The 27,416-nt window shown below is 41.3% G+C and overlaps 1 protein-coding gene across 5 annotated transcripts in view; it reads right to left on the bottom strand.

The window, feature by feature from the left end:
* The window catches only part of LOC121271726 (carnitine O-palmitoyltransferase 1, liver isoform-like), a 128,628-nt gene that overhangs the window by 31,666 nt on the left and 69,546 nt on the right, over positions 1–27,416 (bottom strand). For 4 of the 5 annotated variants that reach the window (XR_005941750.1, XM_041177914.1, XM_041177915.1 and 1 more), the window contains exons 10-13: positions 20,926–21,121; positions 16,671–16,859; positions 9,493–9,598; positions 2,237–2,353 (exon numbers count right to left, since the gene is read on the bottom strand). Coding sequence is in view for 4 of the 5 variants with exons in the window: in XM_041177914.1 (XP_041033848.1) it covers positions 2,237–2,353; positions 9,493–9,598; positions 16,671–16,859; positions 20,926–21,121 (608 nt within the window). In the remaining variant the exon portion in view is untranslated. Of the gene's footprint in view, positions 1–2,236; positions 2,354–9,492; positions 9,599–16,670; positions 16,860–20,925; positions 21,122–21,951; positions 22,037–27,416 lie in introns of all 5 variants that reach the window. The other variant, XM_041177918.1, reaches the window with a different exon arrangement.

A 27,416-nucleotide genomic window follows, 5' to 3' on the forward strand; every position in this document is an offset into this window, starting at 1 on the left:
CCCAGGAATACAGGTTAGTCAGTTTAACTTTGGTGATGGGGAAACATCTAGAACAATAATTTAGGACAAAGTTAATAGTTACATGGACAAATGCAGGTCAATTAAGGAAAGCCAGCATAGAGTTCTTAAGGGAAAATCACGTTTAACTAACTTACTGGAGTTTTTTGCGAGGTAACAGAGAGGGTTGATGAGGGCAATGCTGTTGATGTGGTGTACGTGGACTTCCAAAAGACGCTTGACACAGTGCACACAACAGATATTTGAGCAAAGTTATAGCTCATGGAATAAAAATGACAGCAGCAGCATGGATATGGAATTGGCTGAGCAGCAACAAACAGAGGGTAGCGGTTAATGGATATTTTTCGAGCTAGAGAAGGGTTTGTAGTGGAGTTCCCCAGGGGTCAATGTTGGGACCCTTGCTTTTCCTGTTATATATTAATGACCTAGAACTTGGTGTACAAGGTTCAATTTCAAAGTTTGTGGATGATACAAAACTCGGAAGCATTGTGAACTGTGAGGGGGATAGTGTAGAACTTCAAAAGGTCATAGACAAGATGATGGAACAGGTGGACAGTGGACGATGAAGCTCAATGCAGAGAAATGTGAAGCGATTCATTTTGGTAGCAAGACCATGGAGAGACATTATAAAATAGGAGGTACAACTCCAAAGTGGGTGCAAGAGCAGATGGAACTGGGTGTATGTGCATAATACATTGAAGGTGGCAGGGCAGGTTGAGAGAGCAGTTAATAAATACAGTATCCTGGGCTTTATTAATAGGGGCATAGAGTACAAGAGCAAGGAGGTTATAGTGAACTTGGATAAATCACCAGCTTGGCCTCAGTTGGAGTATTGCGTCCAGTTCTGGGTGCCACACTTTAGGAAGGATGTGAAGACATTGGAGACAATGCAGAAAAGATAAAGGAGAATGGCTCCAGGGATGAGGAACTTCAGTTATTAAGGTAGATTGGAGAAGTTGGGACGGTTTTACGTAGAGAAAAGAAGGCTGAGAGAAGATTTGATAGAGGTATTCAAAATCATGAGGGGTCTGGACAGAGTAGGTAGGGAGAACCTTCCCAATCGTGAAAGGATCAAGAATCAGAGGGCACAGGTTTAAAGTCATTAGTAAAAGAAGCAATAGTGATGTGAGGAAAAACATTTTCACGCAGTGAGTGGTTAGGGTTTGGAATACACTGCTTGAGAGTGTGGTGAAGACATGTTCAATTGAAGCATCCAACGAAGAACTAAACTGTTATTTGAAAAGAAATAATGTACAGGGGAGAAGGCAGGAGAATGGAGCTAGGGGAATTGCTCATTTGAAGAGCTGGTGCACAGATGATGGGCCAAATGGTCTCCTTCTGCGCCATAAAAATTCTGTGGTTCTGTGAAAGCAGGCATTCAAAAAGAAATTATGGCCAGTCACTACAAGCAAGTACTTTCTTATTTAGACAGTGAGATTTTCTTCCAAGTACACTGAATTGCTTTGAGGGTAAATATCCCACATCATTGAGTCATAAACAATTCACAAGATTCCAGGTTGGATCTTTAGTCTTTCCTAAGTTCAATGATCTCATTCTGGGGTGCTATTATTGGTCTTAACACCCTGAAGGAAAGAAATCTGTTTGCGTTCCCAATCCTGAACTTTTACTGGTGATCCTCTGCTGGAAGATGTGCATATATACACCAGATGAAATCGTGAACAGGGCTTGGCCCACATATAGCGAAACCACTAGCTCAGGGAAGGCCTATCAGCAGTATCCCACTTGATTGCTTATCCAGTGTCTTCCACTTTAGCACCAGTGGAACTAAACACAGTAAGAAGCCAAATCTTCAGGGGAGGAGGAGGGAAAAATGTTTATGTCGGAAGTGTGAAGAAAAATGAAACCATTTTAAAATAAATCATTCCTGTGACTTGGGAGTCACTGAGAAGGTTGGTATTTATAGCCCATTCTGAGTTGTGCTTGAGAAGTGGTAGTGGGCCTTTTACTTGAACATCTGCAGTCTGTATGGTAGAGGTGCTCTCGCCATGCTGTCAGGTAGGGAATCGCAGGATTTTTAACCCAGCAATGATGAAGGAATGGCAGGCAATACATGTCTAAGTCAGGAGGGGAAGCTGGAGGTAGTTGTGTCCTCATGTGCCCTTGTTCCTTTCTGGGTGGTGAAGGTTTAGGAAGCTCTGCTGAAGAAGCCCTGTTAAGTTTTAATTGTCAATAATGCGGCAGAAGAAGAATGTCTCACCTCCTTTGGGATGTCCCATTGTAGTCTCTGTGGTAGTAGCAGAGTGGTATCTACTTCACCTTTACAGTTACCCTCATCATCATATCCCAGTTGAAAGCAGTCTGTGGCCAATGCATACTGTAGAACAACAAAGATGCAGAACAAGAAAGTTATGAGGGGAAAAATAACTAGAAATCAGAGAAAAATAAGGAGAAAATAAGCTGTTCTGCATTATTTAGAAAAGCATGAACTAATCTCTGAACACAGAGCAAAACTAACACCTCTGTCCAGTTCATTAAAAAAATGTATATTTTACAAAACAGTTTTTAACACCTCACCTTTAACTCGCCTCTCCCAAATTATGACACATTTTCACAAGACTACAATATTACTGGAGGAATTATCCAGGTATTAGTAAATTTTATGGTAAATTGAAGTGTGTACTCTTGGCAGAACCAACCAGTTTGAATTATCAACACTATTTATTTGGCAAATACAAATGCCCACTGTTTCAAAATTCTCTGATGGTTTACTGAGTCACAACAGAACTGAGCTGCACAACTCAGAAGGTGCCAGGTTCAGACCCTGGTAAGTAAGGTTAGCTGATCTGAACAAGAGCAGCAATAGGGATGCCAAAAATGACCAGTATGCACTGGGGCCATAAAGGGGAATGAAAGAAAAATCAGTCAGGATTCCAGTCCCGATTGCTGTCCAGAGGCTCCTGCTCAAACGTGTTGGTCAAGAACAGGATTGGATTCCATGCTTTAACAGCCTGAAGCTCACTGTGAAGAACAGCACCAAAGACTGCTAGGGATTTTACCTTTTATGCAAACCTCATGCTCAAGACAGATGTCCTTCTTAGAAGTGTACTCAACCCAAACTCCACCCTCCCAAAGACTCTCATGCTCCCACAAACAGAACTTGAGGCTACTCAATGAACAGAAAGTTGGAAGCATCCCGAGGGCCTACTAAACAGCCACAGTGACCTAATCTCCTTGTCCAATAATTTTCTAACTAAAATCCCACCTTTTGCCATATCAGGAGCAACCTGAACCTTGTGGCAAGTATAACCAGTCAGAACTGAATTGTAACCAGGTGCTCAACGCATGTGTCTGTCTGCAAGGTACCATATGACTAAAAAAAGATTGGAAACTTGGGTCAACTTAATTAGAAAAGTGTGCATTTTTAACTCTTCCAACAGAGAGAATTGCAAGTTATCATTGGGACATTTTCCTACATTAAAAATGTAAACAAATGCAAGATGATGTTCTTTATTCTTTTTCAAACACAAATATTCTCAGCACATTCGCAGTGTGTGACTGTAGAATCAAAGCTGCAGCTTTGGAGAAGGCCCTAAATTAAACAGAAAACCAACATAACAATATCATTACCGAATTTCTGGTCTACTAAATGATCCTAGCTTAGTTTACTTTGGTTCATCGTTGCAAAATGTAGTTTTGATAGTTTATATTTTTGACATAGAGTTATGTTAATTTCTAAAATGGTACAAAGCAGAACAAATGGCAGGGAACACAGAATGAAAGAAGGGCATGTGGCACAGATCATTCCAAAAAAAAACAACTGCCAAAGCATAATGCTGCACCACCAAGCTGGAGCTCCTATATGCAAAATGCAACTGAAATGAGAACACAGTGAATGAAAGACGACACAGGATAAAGAAGTGATCAATACAAAGCTTTATTCAACTATTTAAAAAAAAAGTATGTTCAGTTAACTTTAAAAAAATAATGATTTTACACTGCAAAGACTTTGTTGCACATCCACACCAAGTTCTGTATATGGGAAAGAGATCTCTGAAACCACAATATTATACTGCTGTTCAAACACATGTGGAAGAACCATCTGTGGAGATAAAGAGGGAAAGTTATTGCATCACTCAGTCAATAAAACAATAAAATTTGGCCAAAATGTTGAATGTTACTAAGTGAACTTACGAAAAACTAACTGATTTATAGACCAAGAACATTTGCATGCGCTTTAGCCTGTAAATCAATGATATCTGCAAGTGACTGTAGTCTTCCAGAGTCAGACAATTTGAAACGAACCTTTCATTATAGTGCAGAAGTAAACTCTAATATTAAGGTAATACAGCAGAGGAGCCCAGGAAAGTGAGAAGTACAGAATGGGAAATGAAGATAATAAAACAGAATGTGGTGCATCAGGTTAAAAAGAAGAGAAGGGGACAAAATAGAAGAGAGAATCTTTTATGGATGTTAGCTGTAGCAAAATTGTATATGACTTTATTGCACATTGTGCTGAGTTACAGAGGACCTTTAATATTGCAATCATTAACCATATGTAACTGAGATAAGCTCTTTAAGTGTAGCTTTAAATTGATGACTCTATCTGTGACATTCACCATTGGGGAAGATTTCCTCCATGCACAAGGTGCAGCAAAGTCATATACAATTTTGCTACAGCTAACATCCAGAAGAGATTCTCCCTCTTCCAATTTGTCCCCTTCTCTTCTTTTTAACCTGATGTACTACATTGTGTTTTATTATCTTCATTTCCCATTCTGTACTTCTCACTTTCCTGTGTTCCTCTGCTGTCCCAAGACACTATCCACTCCACCTACAGAACAAGAATCAGTGTGCTTCAAAAGCGTGAAGCTTTCTGAGATATTTTGATAAAGTGCTATACCAATGCAACTTCTATTTTTCTGATAGTGGGAGTCTCTGGCTGGTTAAAAGCAACTCAAAAAGGTTATTTTGCAGCCTTGAAATTTACAGATCGCTTTGTTATAAACACAGCCACATCAGCTTCTGACATAACCTTTCTGCGTGAAATATACAAATCACTACCAGTGGACAAATTGCTAGATCCACAAGAATACAAGTATAATTACAGCCAGGAAGGGACAGTAAAAGCTACAAGAATTGGTCATTCAATATTTGATAGCAATAGTTGAAACAGTAACATCTGAAGTATTAGAGGATTCAAAAAATAATGAACTTACCAGAAAAATACTGGAGAAGAATCAAGGTCCTTCTTGCTCAAGGTGGAATACTTCAGCTATCCTTAGGTTTTTGTTTTCCCTTGGTACACAGGTGTCTTTTCTGTTAAACTCAGTTTTACTCAGTTATTCAACACAAGCCACCTCCTGCAATATTCTTCTGATATTTTGCGATGAGTAATTTTGAATGAGAATTTTAATTTGGCTGGAACAAACTAAATTTGTCAATGACTTTTAAATAGTTGGTCTTTTGACATTTTACGTCTAGATATATATCTGTGTTTTGTATAGCTGTTTAGGTATTTTGAGTGCTACAATTAAAATGTTGTGTTTCTGTTGCAAGTCTGTACTCAGTACCATTTTGCTATCCATACAGAGTGGAAAACCAAGTCATGTGCAATAGGTCAAGAGTTTTATTGCTGCCTTGAGCACACATGCACAATTACAGCCGGTGAATTCTAATTGGATTATTTTTATGCGTGGAAAAATGCTTTCACCTAGATGCCATATAATCCTGCAAAGTATGGCAGGCAGATCTTCATTGTCAAACATGTTCAAAACCCCACCTGTACTCCTTTTCCATTCACAACCTGAATGGTTCAATCCGACAATTCTGGCTTAAAAGTCTCCTTCTAAAAGCCCCTAACCCTAACTGCTTTGCTAACTCATATAAAGGCCATAATCAAGAGAAAAGACAATACTTCACAATACTAAGAATTTTAAAATCATACAGTATAGAAGAAAAGCCATTCAGCACATCATGCTTGTGCTGGCTCTTTGAAATAGCTATCAAACTGGTCCCATTCCCCTGCTCTTTCCCCATAGCCCTGCAGATATTTCCTATATATATTATAAAATTCTCTTGAAAGTTTTTTAAAATTCATTCACAGGATGTGGGCTTTGCTGGCTGGGTCAGCATTTATTGCCCATCCCTAGATGCCCTTAAGAAGGTGGTGGTGAGCTACCTTTTTGAACTGCTGCAGTCCATGTGGTGTGGGTACACCCACAGTGCTGCTAGGAAGGGAGTTCCAGGATTTTGACCCAGCGATAGTGAAGGAAAGGCAATATATTTCCAAGTCAGGCTGGTGAATGACTTGGAGGGGAACTTCCAGGCGGTGGTGTTCCCATCTATCTGCTGCCCTTGTCCTTCTAGATGGTGGTGGTTGTGGGTTTGGAAGATGCTGCCTAGGGAGCCTTGGTGAATTCCTGCAGCGCATTTTGTAGATGGTACACACTGCTGCCTCTGTGCGTCGGTGGTGGAGGAAGTGAATGTTTGTGGATGTGGTGCTAATCAAGCGGGCTGCTTTGTCCTGGATGGTGTCAAGCTTCTTGAGTGTTGTGGGAGCTGCGTTCATCCAGGCAAGTGGGGAGCATTCCACCACACTCCTGACTTGTGCCCTGTAGATGATGGACAGGCTTTGGGGAGTAAGGAGGTGAGTTACTCATCGCATGATTCCTAGTCTCTGACCTGCTCTTGTAGCCACAGTACTTGTATGGCAAGTGGGGTTCAGTTTCTGGTCAATGGTAACCCCTAGGATGTTGATAGTGAGGGATTCAGTGATGTTAATGCTATTGAACATCAAGGGGTGATGGTTGGATTCTCTCTTGTTGGAGATGGTTATTGCCTGGCACTTGTGTGGTGCAAATGTTACTTGCCAATTGTCAGCCCATGCCTGGATATTGTCCAGGTCTTGCTGAATTTGGGCATGGACTGCTTCAGTATCTAAGGCATCACGAATGGTGCTGAGCATTGCGCAATCATCAGCGAACATCCCCATTTCTGGTCTTATGATGGAAGGAAGGTCATTGATGAAGCAGCTGAAGGTCGTTGGGCCGAGGACACTACCCTGAGGAACTCCTGCAGTGATGTCCTGGAGCCACAACCATCTTCCTTTGTGCTAGGTACGACTCCAACCAGCGAAGGGTTTTCCCCCAATTCCCAATGACTCCAGTTTTGCTAGGGCTCCTTGATGTCACACTCGGTCAAATGTGACCTTGATGTCAAAGGCAGTCACTCACACCACACTCGGGAGTTCAGCTCTTTTGTCCATGTTTGAACAAAGGCTGTAATGAGGTCAGGAGTGAGTGGCTGAGTTACTACTGAATTCGCTTCAACTACCAAGTAGTGCATTCTAGATCATAACTTGCTGCATGAAAAAAATTCACTACTTGTCTTTGGCTCTTTTACCAGTTACTTTAAATCTATGAACTCTGGTTATTGGAACTCTTGCTAATACATACAAACATATGAATTAAGAGCAGGAGTGGGCCACTTGGCCCCTCAAGCCTGCTCCACTATTCAATAAGATGATGGCTAATCTGATTTTAAGCTCAACTCCACATTCCCCTCTTCCCCTGATAACATTTCACTCCCTTGTTAATCAAGAATCTATCTACCTCTGCCTTACAACTATTCGAAGATTCTGCTTCCATTGCCTTTTGAGGAAGAGAGTTCCAAAGACTATTGACTCCCTGAGAGAAAAAATTTCTTCTCATCTGTCTTAAATGGGTGACCCCTTATTTTTAAACAGTGGCCCTTAGTTCTAGATTCTCTCACAAAAGAAAACATCCTTTCCACATCCACCCTGTCAAGACCCCTCAGGATCTTATATGTTTCAATCAAGTCACCTCTTACTCTTCGAAACTCCAGTGGATACAAGCCTAACCTGTCCAACCCTTCCTCATATGACAAACCACCCATTGCAGGTATTAGTCTAATAAACCTTCTCTGAACTGCTCCCAACGCATTTACATCCTTCCTTAAATAAGGAGACCAATGCTGTATACAGTACTCATAACGTGGTCTCACCAATGTCCTGTATAACTGAAACATAACCTCCCTAGTTTTGTGTTCAATTCACCTCACAAGAAACAATAATATTCTATTAGCTTTCCTAATTACTTGCTACACCTGCATATTAACATTTTGCAATTCATACACTAGGACACCCAGATCCTTCTGCATCTCAGGGTTCTGCAATCTTTCAACATTTAGATACTATGCTTCTTTTTTTTTATTCTTCCTGCCAAAATGGACAATTCCACATTTTCTCACATTATGTTCCATTTGCCAGATCTTTGCCCACTCACTTAACCTATGTCCACAACGCATGTTACTTCTTCAAAGAACTCCAATAAATTGGTTAAACAAGATTTCCCACAAAACCATGTTGACTCTGCGTGATTACCTTGAATTTTTCTAAGTAACATCTTTAATAATAGCTTCTAACGTTTTCCCTTTGACTGATGTTAAACTAACTGGGTTGTAGTTTCCTTTCTATCTTCCTCCCTTTCTCAATAAACGAGTTACATTTGCTATTTTCCAATCTAACGAAATTTTCCACGAATCTGGTGCACTTTGGAAAATTAAAACCAACAAATCAACTATCTCAATAGCAATTTCTTTTAAGACCCGAGGATGAAATTCATCAGGACCTGGGGACTTGTCAGCCTGCCATTCCAACAATTTGCTCGGTACCACTTCCCTGGTGATTGTAATTATCTTGGGTTCCTCCCTCCCTTCCGTTTTCTGGTTTACAGTTATTTCTGGGATGTTACTTGTATCCTCCATAATAAAGGCTGATGCAAAACATCTGTTCAATTCATCTGCCATCTCCTTATTTTCCATTATTAAAATTACCCAAACTCACTTTCTATGGGACCAACTCACTTTGTTAACTCTCTTTAAAAAATATCTAGAGAATCTTACTACTTTTATATTTCTAGCTAGCTTTCTCGCGTATTCCAATTTTTCCCTCTTTATTAATCTTTTAGTCATTCTTTGCTTTTTTTATATTCCTGCCATCCATATTTGCACAATTATATGCTTTTTTAAAAACTTTGATAAGATTTTTAACTTTTTTAGTTAACCACGGATGGTGGATCCTCCCTTTGGAATCTAACGGAAATAGTTTCTGTTTACTTACTCTGTCAAAATTCTTCATAATTCTGAACGCCTCAATTAAACAAACCCAGCTTCCATTGCATCTCCACAGAATGGAAGTCCCTCATTTCTGGTATCATTCTAGTAAATCTCCTCTGCACCCACTTCAAAGGCTTGACATCCTTGACACGAAAGTTTACTTCTTTTCATTTGGATTATTTTCTTTGAGGAAGATTATTCTTCATACAATGGTAAAATTAATCAGTGATAAATTATTGTATGGCTGTATTCTAGAGTGCTTGTACAACTGTTTTGGAATAAACACCCAAATTAATTTATTATTCAGGAAACACAGCTGCATATTTTGGTTAGCACACTGTGCTTAAGTTTCCAATGAGTAAAAAATAGTTCTGTTACCTCCCACAGATGTCCTATGATTGGTGCGTCAGCCCAGGAATGTTCTGCATTTAATCCCACTTTGCCATTTGCAAATACAATGAAAGTGAATGACTTATCAAACCACCTGGAGGAAAACAATAGATTATAGTATTCATTTAAACTTGTTAAAGATTGTGGCATCGTGTATATACACACACACACATTTTAGGCTTCTTCCTCCTTGTACAATGTTCCATTCTCTAACTCAGGATAGCCGTGCAACTTTATCCAAACCTCTGCCAATGTCACTTCAAAGACAGATGACAGGCAATTTTCCTGAGTGACTTGCTTTCAAATTCTTTCCTACTTCCCTTAAAGCTTTTGCCAAGTAAATCTTAGCCCAGCATACTGGGCTATGTAACACCAGATAGATCTCCGTCACATGCTGAAGCTCTCTCATCCATGACATGGTCAATATTTCCTACTTCATTCATAAACCTGGATGATGGGCTATAGTGCAAGACCCCATCTGGGCTAATAATGAGAGAGATAGTAGGTCACTAAGTAAATCTGCTTTGGTTTAGTGGTATCACTCCCACCTCTGAGTCAGAATGGCGATGGTTAAAGCTTCAGAGACTTGAGCACATAATGTTGGCTGACATTGCAGCACAATGTTGAGGAACTGCTGCACTGTTAAGGGTGGCATATTTCAGATGGCTGTAAAAGATCCCATAGCACTATCTGAAAAAGTGCTGAAGATTTCTTCTGGCATCCTGGCCAATATTTATTCCTCAACCATCATCGCTAAAATAAATTATCTATTTACTTATCTAGTTGCTGGCAGTCGGATTTTGCTGTGCACAAATTGGCTACAATAGGTTTCCAACATTATAACAGTTAACTACACTTCAAAAATACTTCATTGGCTGTGAAGCACTATGGGGTATCCTTAGCTTTGAAAGGTGTTATATAAATGCAAGTCTCTCTTGATTAGGTAAGACCAAGTGAAGATTTTAAACGAGACTGAGGAAGACAAAGAATTTGACAGCTTTACAGTCCTGTTAAGGCAGAAGTTAAAACAGCAGGGATGCAGGGAGAAGGAAGTGTATGTATGACAAAAGATTTCCAGTTTAGGAGGAATGAGAGAGGGAAGTTCAGAAAAGCGACAAGCATAGAAGTGGAGGGTTGGAGTCTAGAGAAGTTAGACTGTTAAAAGACAAGCCATTGTATCTCATCATAAGAGTACAACAGAAGCATTAGAGAAGCATCCTTGGCAGGGAAATGGCATAAGAAATTTTTAGCTTTATAGTGATTCACTAGCTTGGCGCAAAGGGAGGAATCCAAGCTTCAAGGCCAATTTGGTAATGGTAGAGATATGGAAACTTAACTTGAGATATTTTGACTAAGAATGTTTATTTTTTAAATTCATTCATGGATATTGACATCGCTGGCAAGGCCAGCTTTTATTGCCTATCCCTAATTTCCCCTGAGATATGGTGAGCTGTCTTTTTGAACTACTGCACTCCATGTGGTGTAGGAACAACCACAGTGCTATTCAGAAGAGAGTTCCAAGGTTTCGATCCAGAAACAGTAAAGGAATGGTGATATAGTTCCAAGTCAGGATGTTGTGTGACTTGGAGGGGAACTTGCAGGTGCTGGTGTTCCTATGCATCTGATGCCCTTGTCCTTCTGGATGGTAGAGGTCACGGGTTTGGTAATAAAGCAAATTTGAAGAACTAAGGTAGAAAGCTGTTAATTGGCTTCAGAGAGACATAAAGAAAGAACTGATTTGTAAAAGAATATTAATTGGCCCATTGCATTTTATGGAGATCAACGTACTCCAATTCAGTGTTATGAAGACTGCATGTGCCGTGAGTGCGAAACATGAAGGAATTTGATGACTGTAGATTGAAATAATCGGTAAAAACCAAAGTGGTTAAGACCAGATGATAAATTGAGAAGGTCACTGATGGGAGAAAAAAAAACAAACAACAGTTTTAGTTAGCAGCCTGAGCAAATGGAAAGAGTGATGAGCAATTATCTACAGCATTGAGCGCACAGGCAACAGCATACGAGAAAGAAATAAACAGCTGGGACATAACTCCGATGGGAAGGCCAGACAAAGCTAACCTGTTTAGAATTACAATGGGCAACACCTCAAAGATTTTAGAAACAACCATACTTAGCATGGGCAAGATCAGTGGATCAACATATAGGAATCATTCTCTTGGCCAAGGCTTAGGTCAGAGATTCCAAGGTGATGAGTAGTTTGAGTCAACAGTAGCTTCTACTATGTTAGAAAGTTCCGATACAAAGAGCAGGTTGGCAGCTGGAAGTGTAAAAGTGCAAAATGTGAAAAGAGAAAAATGTGAGGGAAAAAAATGATAAATATGGCACATCAAGAGTCAAAAAAAGTGTTTTCTGGATACATGAGAGCGGAACCAGGAGTTAAAGAAGTGGGAGAAGAGGCGAGACTGACACCGGAGTCGGGATCTAAAAGAACGCAAGAAGGGGCAAGACTGACAGTGGATCCGGACAGTTAAAAGAGCGCAGAAAGGGGCGAGACTGAGGGCTGAGCCAGAGAGTTAAAAGAGCACAAGAAGGGACGAGGCTGAGAGCGGAGCCGTGAGTTAAAAGAGACTGATAGCGGAGCCGGAGATTAAAAGAGTGCGTGAAGGGGTGAAACTGAGAGCAGAGATGGAGAGTTAAAAGAATGCGTGAAGGGGCGAGACTGATAGCAGAGCCAGAGAGTTAAAACAGTGCAAGAAGAGGCAAGACTGAGATAAACACAGTGAATTGTATACATTGGAATTATTCCAACTTAAGATAATAATTAAAATAAATTAGTAAATATTGTAGCAAATGCTTTATATAAAGAATAAGGTATGTCAATATAGCTCGGCCATGTCGAATACGCATTTTGAGGATGTGTGATGTCATACAGGCACAAAGTGCCCTCAATGGCTACATCTGCAGAAACTTGAGTTCTGTGTTGTGCAGCTTGAGCAGCAGCTAGAGTCACTGTGGTGTATCTGCAAGGCTGAGGATTACATGGATAGCACCTTTAGAGAGGTGGTCACACCGCAGAAAAGAAGTACACAAGCAGAGTGGGAATGGGTGACCGCCAGAGCATCTAAGAGAAAGAGGCAGGTCGCCTCAGGGTATTCCTGCACTATCTCGCTCTTTAACTGCTTTTCCATTTTGGGTACTGGTGAGCGAGATGGTTCTTCAGAGGACTGCAGCAAAACTGCACCAAGTCCATGGCACCACAGTTGGCTCGGCTGCATAGGAGGGGAGGAGGAAGTGTGGAAGTGCTATAGTGGCAGGGGATTCCATAGATCTGGGAACAGACAGGCTTTTCTGCGGCTGTAGACATGACTCCTGGCTGGTACGCTGTCTCCCTGGTGCCAGGGTCAAGGATGTCACAGGGCGGCTGCAGGACATCCTCTTGTGGGAGGGCAAACCTCCAGAGGTCGTGGTCCACTTTGGGACCAGTGACATAGGCAGGAAAAGGAATGAGATCCTGAAAGCAGGTTTTAGGGAGTTAGGAAGGGGGCAGTAATCGCAGGATTATTCCCAGTGCCATGTGCTAGTGAACATAAGAATAGGAGGATTGAGCAGTTCAACACGTGATTGAAGAAATGGAGTAGGAGGGAGGGTTTTAGATTTCTGAGGCACTGGGATTGGTTCTGGGGCAGGTGGGACCTGTACAAAGACGGGTTCCACCTTAACAGGACTGGGACTAGTGTCCTCGCTGGGAGGTTTGCTAGTGCTATTAGGGAGGGTTTAAACTACATTGGCAGGGGATGGGAACCTAGGGGAAAATTCAGAGTGCAGAGAAGAAAAACTGGCAATGGAAAGTAGTGAAGTATCAACTGATAACGAGGATATATCAGAGATTTGCATCAAGGTAGGCAGAATGCTTGGAGAGCTTGACAGAATTAGAGTAGCCACAGTAAGTCACCAGATAGGGTCAGAATAAGTGGAAAAGTCTGGAATGGGTTCAAGATAATTTTTTACAGCAGTATGTTTCCAGTCCAATGAGGGACATGTACTTGTGGACCTGGTTCTGGGGAATGAGTTGACTCAAGTGGATCAAAAATCAGTGGGGGAGCCTCTAGGGGGCAGTGACCATTGTATCGTAACGTTTAGGTTAATGGAAAAGGGCCGAAAGAATCCAGAGCAGGGGTAATTAATTGGGGGAAAGTCAACATCGATGGGATGAGAATGCATCTGATTTGAGTGAGTTGGAATCAAATGTTGGCAGGAAAGACAGTAGCTGAACATTGAGCCACCTTCAAAGAAGAAGTATTGCAGGCAATGCCAAGGTATATGCCCTTGAACGGTAAAGATAGGACAAATAAATCCAGAGCGCCCTGGATGACAAGAGAGATAGAGGGAAAGATGAAAAAGGAGAAGTGCGCATACGACAGATGTCAGGTAGAAAATACAATGGAGATTTAGGCTGAATATAGAAGGTCCAGAAGGGAAAAGAAACTAATAAGAAAAACAAGGATAAAGCTTGAAAAGAGGCTAGCAGCAAGCATAAAAGGAAATCCCAAGACCTTTTATGAGCGTATAAAGAATAAAAGGGTGGTGAAAGAAAGAATAGGGTCGAATAGGGACAAAAAGGGGACTTGCATGTGGAGGCTAGAGAAAAACTCTGCACCTGTCTTCACAAAGAAAGAACTTGCTACCCAGGCCAAGGTGAGAAGGAAGGTAACTGGTACAGCAGGGGCAGAAATTTTCCCACGTCGGGCGGGCTCACTGGAAATGGTTGCGAAGCCAACCGTGATCAGCTCCGCACCGCCATTTTACTCGCGAGCGGTCCTGTGTGGGCGGGGGGGTTGGGTCCAGCACGAAAGAGCGCTTCAATCTCCCTGAGGCAGCTCCGTGACTCAGGGGGATTGAAGCGATTATTTAAATAAATAAATAAGAACAATGAAAATTTACTGAAACACGTTCCTTCATGTGACTGTGTCACATGAGATGGGACATGTTTTTATTTTTCATAGAAACATTTTACTTAAGTTGTAAAAGTTTTAGAAAATCTCATCCCGCTCATGGATGTATTTTTCTAAAAAACGTGAAGGCCATTTGGCCTTTTTGCCTGCCAGCCATAAGGTTGGACGGGCAGTGTAAAGTTGAACTTAATTACTTCGTTAATGGCCTTTTAAATATCGGTGGGCGCGCAGCCGACTCCAGCCGAACGAAACAGCGTAATGACATCAGGATGCACAACTGATGTCATCGTGCGTCATTTTATGTGCCAGTATGTTGGGCCAGCCCCTGAGCGGCGACTGTAAAATCCTGGCCCAGAAGAACCTACAATCTTTACTTAAAATAGTTAAGGTACCAGGACCGGATGAGACACATCCAAGGGTACCGAGGGAAGTGAGACTGCAAATTGCAGAGGCACTAGTGATAATCTTCCAGTCTTCCTTAGACACAGGGGAGGTGCCAGAAAACTGCAGAACTGCCAATGTTACACCCTTGTTCAAAAGGGGTGCCGGGATAAAGCTGGCAACTACAGGCCAGTCAGTTTGACCTCAGTGGTAGGGAAACTTCCAGAAACAATAGTATGGGATAAAATCAATAATCACTTACACAAGTGCAGGATAATTAAGGAAAGCCAGGGTGGATTCATCAAGGGAAAATCATGTTTAACTAACTTCCTGGAGTTTTTTGAGGAGGTAACTAAGAAGGTGAATAAAGGAAATGCTGTTGATGTGGAGTTAATGGATTTTCAAAAGATCAGTTTGATCAGTGTCAGACAACAGACGTGAGCAAAATTCTAAGTCATGGAATAAAAGGGAAAGTAGGTACTTGGATAAGAAGTTGGCTGAGTGACAGGAAACAGAGAGTAGTAATAAATGGTTGTTTTTCAGACTGGAGGAAGATTTATAGTGGAGTTCCTCAGGGGTCAGTGTTGGGACCCTTGCTCTTCCTATATATATTAATGACCTAGACTGTGAATACAAGGCATGATTTCAAATCTTGTAGATGACGCGAAGATTGGAAATGTTAACTGTGATGGGGATAGTGTTGAACTTTAAAAGCACTTAGACATGCTGGTGGATTGGGCAGACAAGTGGCAGATGAAGATCAATGCAGAGAAGTGTGAGGTGATTCATCTTGGCAGGAAAGATATGGTGAGACAGCATGAAATAAAGGGAGGGCCTCTAAAGGAGGTGCAGGAACAGAGGGACCTCGGTGTATATGTACATAGGTCATGGAAGATGGAAGAGCATGTTGCAGGAGCAGTTAATAAAGCATATAGTATCTTAGGCTTTATTAATAGGGGCATTGAGTACAAGAGTAAGGAGGTCATGTTGAACTTGTATATGAGGCTTCATCTGGAGTACTGCACCCAGTTCTGGGCGCCATACTTGAGGAAGGATGTAAAAGCATTGGACAGAGTACAGAGGAGATTCACAAGAATGATTCCCGAATGAAGAACTGTAGCTATGAGGATAGATAGGAGAGTTTGGGACTGTTTTCCTTGGAGAAAAAAAAGCTGAGGGAAGACTTGATAGAGGTATTCAAGGTCCTGAGGGGTATGGACAGGGTAAATAGTGAGAAACTGTTCCCACTCAAGAGAACATCAAGAACTAGAGGGCACAGATACAAAATAATTGGCAAAAGGAGTAAACGTGATGTGAAGAAAACTTTTTTCACCCAGAGGGTTGTTGGAGTCTGGAACAAACTTCCTGAAAAGGTGGTGGAGGCATGTTCAATATTGGATTGCTATCTGAAAAGAGAAAATGTGCAAGGTTATGGGGATAAGGCAGGGGAGTGGGGCTAATTGGAATGCTCTTTCAGAGAGCCAGTGCAGACTCGATGGGCCAAATGGCCTCCTTCTGCACTGTAAAGATACAGTGAATTACATGTGTTGCTTTCTTTTAAAATAAACTTTCCAGTGCATTACTTTAACAAGCAACACAGCCACAGTTTTCTTTACCACATTACAGGTACTCACAAAGCAGAAACATGTGTATCTGTATTCTTTGAACTCCTCTACCTCATAGAGGGCTATGGATGCTCAGTCATTGAATATATTGAAAGCTGAGATTGGCAGATTTTTGGACTCTGAGGGAATCAAGCCATGATCTGATTGAATGATAGTGCAGGCCTGAAGGGCAGTATGGTATACTCCTGCTTCTATTTCTTATATTTTTATGTTCTACTATAGATAAATCTAAAAAATAAACACTTGCCTGTCATAGCACTTGCCATGTAGCAGTGACTTGGCATATTCATCCAGTGACTTCACCTGGTTTTCCACAAATAAATCATAGTTACTATCATCCAAAGTGACGAAGAATGCTGCTCTCTCCACGCTGTCCAGTGACGTCTTGTTCTTTCCGGAGCTTAAGTATGATTTCCGGGCCTTAGCCCAGGGAACCCTGCTCAGCAGCAGAACACAAAACAAATAACGTCAATACTCTTCCCACTTTTCTCCCTTATTTCCCCAAACTATTAATGAATAGCAATTCTGGTCCATAAGTGCAGGCAACCTTCCATCATTCTTGTTCAATCGTCATTATTCTGCATGCATGTGCCAACATGTTGACTATCAAGAGTGGGCCGGATTTTCGCAGAATCAGGCCAACTCCTGAGACCTTTAAAAATAGTAGGTGGGAACTTAATGTTGAAGTCCTGCTCTCATTTCTGACAGATCCTATTTTTGCTGATGGCAGAAGGGAGCAGAGCGTGATCACGCAGGCAGGAAATTCAAACTCAGCAGGACCATCTGAAACTAGTGTTGAGTCCAAACAGACCCACCCCACTTTCAGTGTTCCAAGGGTTTTAACCCAAGATATGGGATTCACGAATTTACAAACAGTAGAGGCAAACGCTCTTGAAGGGCGGAGAAGGTCTGTTTGTGTCATGATCTGAAGTATTTTTAAAATCCACAGCCCTTTAAACATGGAAGAATAACAGGCAGAGATTGTCAGGGTTTAAAAAACCCTCTGCTGAACAGCTTTGATTGACAAGCCATTTGGTGTAGGTTAGAAAAGAAATCAACATCTGTTCCTGCAGTTTCAGTATAGTGCTTTCTTGCTATTTCTCAAGGGGTGTTATGACAGCTGAGGTAATTATGAATTCTTAGCTGAGTTTCAAAAGCTTGCAAAAGCACTTATCTCAGTTGGGGGTGTGCTGAGTTCACATTTTGATTGACAGTTTAAAGAGGCTATTAAAGGATTAGCTGTCTTTGATGTGGTTACTGAATAGACGTTTGTTTCTTTTTTTAATAAGTGATTTAACACGAGCAGATTTAAAATCTTTGAATGGGTTTCATGAATGGGAGTCTTAGATAATTTTTTTTTAGTCTCAAGTGTGTATGAGCAAGAGCTCTATTAGATTGTTTTAAGTTTATTTTTTTCATCTCTAAATGACTACTTTGGCCTGTCCATAGTGGACACTGGGTGAGTAGCTATGGAGGTGGCATAGGGTATGAAGTGACATAGAAGGGGGATGGTGGGCAGGTAGGGGGCATGAGGAGTGGATGGGGGGAGGTTAAGGGGTGAGGGCTCAAGAGCATAACAGCTTCTAAAATAACTGGACTAAGTCCTCTAAGAACCAAGGCAAACCTTCTAACCAGTCATCTGGGTACTCATCCATGCACATGGCCACCTCTAATCTACTTCTGGGGTTCATGAGCCCAACTCTATTCAGCCCCGTGTCCCCAGAGTGAAAATTGGGTGTAACGGGATCCTTTAGACTGGCACATCTGCCCAGTTGGGAAATTTCCGCTCAAGTTACCCGCTATGGTGGTGAAAATCCAGCTCAGTATATTTGACTGCAAGATCCAGCTTCCACCCAGCTGACTACGTTCCTGAGTCCCGCTCTACTTCCACATAAACTGTAAGACAGGTCACTGAACAGCGTTGAGAAGTTGGAACCCTGGCAGCTTTTGACCTTTCTAGTCCAGGAGCATTGAGGCCAACTACACTTTCTGACCAATGGTAAGCTCCAGGGTGTTGATGGTGGGAATTTAAGTGATGGTAATGCCATTGAACATCAAGGGGCGATGGTTGTATTCTCTCTCCACTGACTGAACTGGAGTGTCAGAAGGTATTTGACAGTTTGAAAACTGTATTAACTATGAAACCAGTTTTGGCAGTACCCAGTTATGCCAAGCAATTTAAGTTCCGTTGTTGCAAGTGATATAGGCATTGGGGCCGCGCTGTTACTAGAAGACAACACTAGAACTGAAAAACTGATTGGGTATTTGAATGCACAACAGAGAAGATATTCAACGATCGAAAAGGAGACATTGGGTTTGGTGTTAGTATTGCGGCATTTTGAAATCTATGTGGCAAACAATTCATCAGAAACAATTGTTTATACAGACCACTATCCTTTAAAGTTTCTGGTCAAATTTCAAGACAGAAGTGCAAGGCTATTCAGGTGGAGTCCATTACTGCAACCACTTAATCTACAGATTATACATGTTGCTCGTACATGTTACAGCTGTGTTATCAAGAGTTTGAAGCTTAAAGGAAAAATTGGACATTTAAAACCTGGACACTGAACTTGCATGATTTCTGTTGATACCAAGAATTTGTATATATATTATGTTAATGCATCTGGTGATGTGAGTATATAGATAAGTATTGGAGATAGTGCAAAATGGGTTAATAAAAATGAAGCCGTCTTTTAGAATAAAGACAGCTCATTTTTCGATAAGGAGGGAGGTGTCAAGAAGATACAATAATGTCTATAATGTTATTGGAAATTATTTTAAAATAGAGTTCTAGTGGTGTCTGTGTGTGCATGTGTGTGTGTGTCTTAATTGGATTAAAGACAGTTGGTCTAGAGGCTTTGATGTATAGAAGAGAAGTAAGTTTGAAATGTCAATTAGGTAAACATAGGGAACATCCAAGGTGAAGTGTAAAGGGGCAAATTTGCATTTTTAAATAAACCATTCAAAAGAATGGTTAAAATATTACACCTAGCCAGAAGAAGCCAAGCAATGTGTTTACTTTTTCCAAAGCTTACTAATAAAATTGGTGTTATGAAAGCGTTTTATTGTTAGAAGAAAAACTCTTTTAAAAAGTACCTGGATCTGCACCTAAGGTGCTATAAGCTGCAGGGCTATGGGCCGGGTGCAGAAAGGTGGGGTTAGAAAAGCAATCTGGGTGTCCTAGGGCTGGCATGGACAAGATGGTTGAATGGCCTCCTTCTGTGCTGCAACTTTTCTATGGTTCTAAGAGGTACAGTTCAAAAAAACTTACTGATACAATGAGAATTTGCATTCAAAGAAGAAAATATGTATAAAGAGAAGGCTGTTTGTAAAAGAGAAGGGATTCTAAGATCTAAAGCTTCCAGCTTGTAAGCCTCAAGTCGCTGTCTGCAAGGACCCAGGGCTGAAAGAAACTCATTTTGAATTTGATTACCCAGAGTGTGCTTTGCCAGGGGTCTGTTTAAACCTGTGTATTTTATTGTTGCCTTAACAGCGGTGTAACTGAGAGTCAGACTAATTTGGGGATTTTTTTTAAAGAAGTTATTATCGTAGTAATTTGTAGACATAAGTATGTGCTTACAAGTTTTTAATTAATAAAGGTTTAACTTAGTTTTATAAAAAACCTCTTGAGGCTCAGTCGTCTTATTATATTCAAAGCCTGCATCTCGAAACATACAAATTGCAAAAATTGGTTATGACAGTTGTTTCAAGTTTCCCTCTGGAATTTGAGCAACTCAGCATTTACCATCAGCTGTGTCATAACACTACAATCTCCTCCTGTTCTTTCCCACCTGATAATGTTATGAGGCACTTGGTTAATGTTGTGGTGGGCTCAGGCTGAAGCTCAAGAAGCAGTGCAAAATGCAGGACAGAATGGGCTGGCCACACTGTGTGGAAGCACCCGCAGTTCCTCATGGTTTGCAACCAGCCTTGGCGCTGCAATTTGGAAGGCATATTAATCCCTGAGCAACACACAGTTTCAGAATCAGGTCCCTGTTCAGCTATCTTGCTGGCTATGGCATGATGCACCTGAATGTGGAGAAGCTAGGGATAAGAAAATACAGTGATAACTCTGGAGCTACGGGAGAGCTTTCCTGGCAGCACAATATAAAGTTGTTCACAGCACAGGATAAAATCAAAAAGTGATATTCCAATAAAGTAACAAAAACAATGTATTTCTTTGGCAGGAGTACATCTCAAAAGCTGCATGATGCTGAGGGAAAATCAAAAATGTTTGCAGGGTTGAAGCGGAAAGTACTGTGGAGAGAATGAAGAAGGAAGTTCTGGAGGACAGAGATCAAAGGGCTACTTGGTTGGAACATAAGATGTTAAGTTACAATGTCCCCCTCAGCTGAATAGCCCACTGACACTCATCGCGCAATTTGATGATGTGCCAAATTCTTGCCAGCTCCCAGGGAACCATGCTTCAAGATGTGTCAGCATCCCCAGAGAGCAGGGAGAGAACTGGTAGTTTAAAAAAAGTGAAAGTCTAAAGCTCTCACCTGTTTCCTGCAGTCAGTGCGGCCAGATACTTCTCACCTGGCTGAGGTGAGGAATTCTCATCCAAGATGTACTGGAACTGTACCTGTAGCTCATTGGGATTCAGAAGGCGCCCACCTTGATACACCCAAACCTTAAAATAACGACCCTTGTGATAGACTACGATGTGCTTGCTGTCCACACGGTGCTGTAACTGGTCTGCAAATTCAACAGGGTTGGTGAGTAAAACTAACCTGTTTCATTTTTAAATGAAAACTAATGAGTTAGCAAAGGAGGAAAGGTATGGGTTTGTAACTTTCTGAACCAAGCACTGACCCTTTGCAGGTGCTTCCAGATTAAACTCCTAGGCCATTAAAATCAATGAAACTGCTCAGGAACCCCTCTTAAGCCACGGCCCCAGCAACTTACATTACGGAGCAGCTTACCATGAGAGGAGATCCAAAGTGACAGGTACTCACAGGCTAAAAAATACATTACGGTGGAAAGGAGTTTTAGCTTTTCTTTTAAGAATAGGGAGTACTTTGTACAGCAAATACCCACCCAAACTTCCTTCAGCCAAGAGGCTGATGTTTGATACTTTTCGTGGCAGATTAAACCATTGAACATCATCAGCAAAGCTAAGAGACTTTCTTCGATCTTTAACATTCTGTAATCAAGTAGGTGTCAGCAGGGCTGAGGTGCTTCAATTTTTAAGGTAAGCTGCAGCCAGTGCCCTCACCAGCAACAGTGAGATGCTTCTGGATCAAGGCACTTTCTAACACCATTAAGCATTTAGAAGTGATTCTTTACAATAAGACTGAAAGGCCTCTGCCTCTAAGCATCCTTAGCAGGCTGCGACACCAATCCTTCCAAAAGGTCTCTGTCTTGAGACTCTCAAGGTAGCCTTTTATGCCATGACTCTAAGCAGCTGAACTGAGAGGCTCAAGCCTCCAGCTACTCCTCACAGCCCCCTCTGAGAGCCCAGTGAAAGCACAGCACAACGTTTATCAGCTAAAATTCTCAGCTGCAGAAAAGAATTGACATCGTACCTGACTCTACACCTGGAATGCGGGATGTATTGAAAATATTCTCATATTGGTTAGAACACATGGGGACAACACCTCGAATCAATAGCTGAAGAGAGGCAGAAAAAAACAGGAAAGAATAACACATGGACATGCAAAGAAATTGCAAGCAACACACCTATAATACAGGAGAGAAAGAGGAAAAAAAAAAGTAGCTCAGATTCTTCCACCCATAGGATCATAAATAGAGACAATCAACACATCACAACTCTGGTCATTCGAGGTACCAGGGAAATGTGCCCACGAGGTGAACCTTCTAATAAGATGTGGGAACGTGGAGGAACAAAATTGAAAATGGGCAACAGGGACTGAAGTGCAAAATTTAGGAAGCAGATGGGAACATTTCTTCATATGTAATTTGCCGCAAAATCACAAAATTATTGACGAAGACCAAGTTGATAACTTTGCTAAAAACTAGTGAACAGAAGAAACCTTTCCCCAGAGTAATGATGAACTGGCTCCCCCGCTTGGTAATATGGAGACAATTCAGATAGGGATGACATGGGATCAACACAGAATCTGTTTTGTCAATCTTAACTTTGTTACCTGATTCAGAATCCTTAAAAAGCTTGGTCCAAAATGGTTGTAAGATTACTTAATATCTTTGTCAAGCAATCAAAAGAATTTTATGGTGAATTTTGTGGTAGGGGATATCAGTTACTGCAGGATGACTGGGCATTTTCCAACCCTGTGCACCCAGCAACGAACACTCACTGACTCAAGTGCAGTGCAGGTTGCATGGAGCACAAATCTTCAACAACTGCTCTGATAAATCATCTTAAATTTTAGAAGGGAACCCCTCTACTGAACCACATGACACTTTCCTTTTTAAGTTCACCTTTCCTTGTAGTTTCTCTGGGTTGTGCTGCCAATTTTAGTGTTGAATGATCAGCTGACTTTTGCCAAGGGCTTGGAACTGAGCAGAGGTCTCCCAAATGGCGGTATGAAATGACAGCCAATGCACCACCTAGTTCTGCTCTGACTGTTCCTTTCAGTTGTAAGGATAAAAAGAGTGCAAATGATGGAACATAAATGGAAGTCCATCAAAAACTGAATGAAAATGATAGTTTTAACGTTTCAGGCTGGACAACATTTAGCAAAGGTCCAATGGATGATCTCCATTCAAAATGTTAACCTGAGGAATAATTTAGAGAGTTAGAAAAAAACTGAAGCCTGGGTTTTCCAATCAGTGATACTGCATCAAAAGTGAATGCGTTAAAGTATGAAATTAATAAAATATTTAAAATAAATACAAATCCCACATAAACATACATTCTTACACACACAAAAAGGTAGCTTTAGACAATGGTTTCAGAATTGATCCTCATCAATCTATTTACAAATTAGATTGAAAAGTTGCTGCCTGGGGCTTTTCTTTGTTACTGCTTAGTCAACAACCACCAGTGAAAACTGAAGTGTTAACACCCCAATCAATCAGAGCACCAGGGAAGGAAAAGATATGTTCCACAGTGGGCCATTATAAGTTTGAGAGGTACGTTCGCCGTGTGTGTGAAAGCTTGGTCTTGTCATTTCACAGTGCCAACATGGTGCAAACCTTGGATTGAAATATTTAGTTTTCCCAGGTCTGGACTGGTAACAGGTTTGGGTACCCTCGAGGAGACCTATTGCTCTGATGGGTCAATGATGATTTTAGTAGATAGTGAGGAAAAAGAAACACACAACTTTAAGTCACAGGAAAAACATTTCAAAGAAGACATGTAACAGGAAACTTCACTCGAGTTATTCAACAAAAAAAAAATGAAGGAGAGAACTTGAGGGAACAGATTCCACCGAGGCACAAACAGGGTCCCAAGGCCCAATGAGAATGTTGCTGTGAGAAGCATGAAGAGAGCAATAACCATCCAGGCATGCCACACAATTTGGGAGTTCAACAGCGACTGCCTAACACTGACAACATCCTAGAAAATGTAGGTTTTTTGTTTGTTTTAGAAGATTTCTTTTTAATGCTCTCTGACTAGTTGGCAGTGAGTGGATTTTTTCTTCCCTGGTCACCCTGCTGGCAATTTGTACTGGATTACAATGCAGTCTCAAGCCCTTTAGCTGCTCCAGTATTAGCTGCAAGCATTTATCTGCTCAACAAAAATGCCACAAGTGCATAATGTGATGAAACTCAAATGCTTAACTTTGGGGGTTGGGAACTTCAGTTCCTGGCGAGCTGTGGGCCTTCCATGCATGCGCCAGTCGGGAATGGCTGCACACGTGCAGTTCATGTCTTTTTGTTCTTTAGCCTGGGAAACATCCACACAGAGGAAAAGTAATAGAACAGCGTGAAAAGGACAGGTGACCTAATAATGGAGACCCATTGTGCTGAGTGTGCCCCAGGGAGCAGGGCACAGGAGGGGAACAGGGAGAGGTGCCAGAAGAAAGTCCCAGGCAGGGACAAAGACAGAAATCAGAAAGAGGTCCCAAAAGTCAAGTTAAAAGAAAGGAGACGATCAATAGGCTCCGAGTTAAGGAGAGAGAGCTGGAAGGAGTAAACTTGAAGTGAAGCAGGCCTGAGAGAAGCTCTGAAGATCTGAGGAGGCAGCCGAAGATTGGTAACTCTGTGCGGTGGGCTTTTTGGAGCAGTGGTGTTCTGCTTGGCACAGCCGAGGATCTGAAACTGTGCTTAGATGGTGAAGTTTGATTGTACTCGGAGATCCAGGGTAAAGGAATCTCGGAAGGTGAGACTGAAACCCTGCGGGGTGAGCCATTGTTGCAGCCATCTGAATGGAAGTGACATTTGGAGAGAATTCCAAGGCGAGTTCTTCAAATGTGAAGATTTTAAACCTCGTGAGAAAGACTAAATTTCAGTGAGACTGGTTGGCTCACAATGTGACAAACATCGGGGGTGGGTTGTTGAGAAATCCATGGAATCTGCTTTGGTGGTATCTGTCATTTACTTTGGAGTGTGGTGCGTTTGAGCACAGGTCACCTGTTAATTCATCTGTGTCTCATACTTACCCTAAATATTAGAGTATAAGACAGATATTGTAAATTGGTTTATCTTTCTGAATTTGTATGTGCCTGTAAAGATATTGCTGGGATGAATGAATAGTAAATATTTGAATCATCATCTTGTGTTTGCATTGAGATTTTTCCAACCTCTTTGTCTGGTGTAATATAATTATTTTTTTGTTTAATAAATATTTTATTCTGTGTGTTAAAAGTTCACCAGCAGACTCCTGTGAATTTGTTCAATAACTTTCCTCCATGGTTTCTAAAAAAAGTTAGGATCCATCAAGCCAGGTTTCACTGTGGGATCTGACTTGTTCAGTATTAACATCAGTTGGGATCATAACAATAGGAACATAGGAGTTAGAAGCAGGAGTAGGCCATTCAGCCCTTCAAGCCTGCTCTGCCATTCAATAAGATCATGGCTGATCTGACTGCGATCTCAATTCTACTTTCCTGTCTGCACCCCCATAATCCTTGGCTCTCTTGTCTATCAAAAATCTAACTCAGCCTTGAATAAGTTCAATAACCCAGCTTCCACTGCTCTCTGGGGAAGAGAATTCCACAGACAAATGACCCTCTGAGAGAAAAAAATTCTTCTCATCTCTGTTTTAAAAGGGAGATCTCTTATTCTTAAATTGTGCCCCTAGTTCTAATCTCCCCCATAAGAGGAAGTATCCACTTGATAAAGTTTCCTCAGGATCATATATGTTTTAATCAGATGTGCGGCTGTACTATTAACATTTTAATAATAATATTAACTATTAAGTCTTTTTGCAGAAGCTTTGCAGAAATCCACAGAGATAGGTCTTTGTTTGTGTGGTGCACATTCTCTCTCCATAGAGATAACACTATTACTTCCAACCAGAAAGCATAGTTGCAGGTTGGCAATAGCAAGGACTGCTAAGTAAGCATTAGGGGTTACAAATGTGAATACGAGTTCAGCCCACATGAAACCATTCAACAACCAAAAAAAAAACACCACAACTTCCTGTTGCTTTTCCAGCTAGGACCATCCTAGCATTTTGGGTGTTGGCATTCAGGATTAGCTGGAACTGATTGCAAATTTCTCCATATTTGCGCAGTGAGTTTGACTGCTTGGTCAAACATCAAAAGTGCCTTGGGATATCATTATAGAACCAAGGTGGGTGGATGGTTAAGATACAAATCAACCATAGCCTAAACTAAATAAAAGAACAGGCTGAGGTGCTGAATGGCCCACTTTTTTGCCTATGTTCTTAAGAATCTGTGTGAGAACTGTTTATGCTCCAATCTTTCTTTTGCCCAGAGTCAACTCAACTCCAAGATAACCCCACTAACCAACTGTGAATAGTCACAAACTATTCATAAGACAAGTACAGATTTGTGCCTTCATTAGGTAGGCAGCAGATTATCAGCACTCTCACATACAGCTTGCTAACACTTATGTATGTGTCACTGTTACCCTCTTAAGTACATCAATGCCCATCATTCACCATTGGATGATGGTTCGACGAACAAGAACACAAGAATTAGGAACAGTAGTAGACCTAAAGCTCAAGTCTGCTCTGCCATTCAGTAAGATCATGGCTGATCTGATTGTGGCCTCACCTCCACTTTCCTGCCTGCTCCCCCATAACCCTTGACTCCCTTGTCGATCAAAGATCAAAGATCTAACTGAGTCAGTCTTGAATGACCCAGTCTCCACTCCGCTCTGAGGAAGAGAATTTCATAGACTGATGAACCCCTGAGAGAAATAAATTCTCATCTCAGTCTTAAATGGGAGACACCTAATTTTTAAACTGTGTCTCCTAGTTCTAGACTCCCCGACAAGGGGAAACATCCTCTCAGCATCCACCCTCTCAAGTCCCCTCAGGACCTTATGTTTCTAAATTCCAATGGGTATAAGCGCAATCTGTTCAATCTTCCCTCATAAGATAACCCCTTCATCCCAGAAATCAGACGAGTAACCCTTCTTTGAACTGCTTCTAATGCAATTATATTCTTTCTTAAGTAAGGAGACCAAAACTGTCCACAGTACTCCAGATGCAGTCTCACTAAGGCTGTGTACAGCTGCAACACTACTTTTACACACAATTCCCCTTGTAATTAACACCAACATTCCATTTGCCTTTCCAATCACTTGCTGTACCTGCATACTAACTTTTTTGTAATTCATGTACCAGGACACCCACATCCAGGTGAAGATTTTAATCTTCGGCATCACCTACTTGTTTCTCTGCAATCACAACCGGATTTAACCCTAGATAAAAAGGAGCATAGTCTCATACTTAACCCTTGCTAATACTTTCCAGCAGCTGTAATGCTGAGCCTGTTTCCTCAACAGTTATATGATGGGGCATCTGTCCCCATGACAATAGAAGGATCTATGCAGGACAGTTTGCAACATGTCAGCCATTGCAATGTTTCAGATGCTCAAAACTCAACACTGCCAAATAATGTTCCCTCTCATTTTTCTTTGGTGTGCATGGCCT

Source organism: Carcharodon carcharias, chromosome 31 (genome assembly GCF_017639515.1).
Source record: "Carcharodon carcharias isolate sCarCar2 chromosome 31, sCarCar2.pri, whole genome shotgun sequence".
Lineage (NCBI taxonomy): Eukaryota > Metazoa > Chordata > Chondrichthyes > Lamniformes > Lamnidae > Carcharodon > Carcharodon carcharias.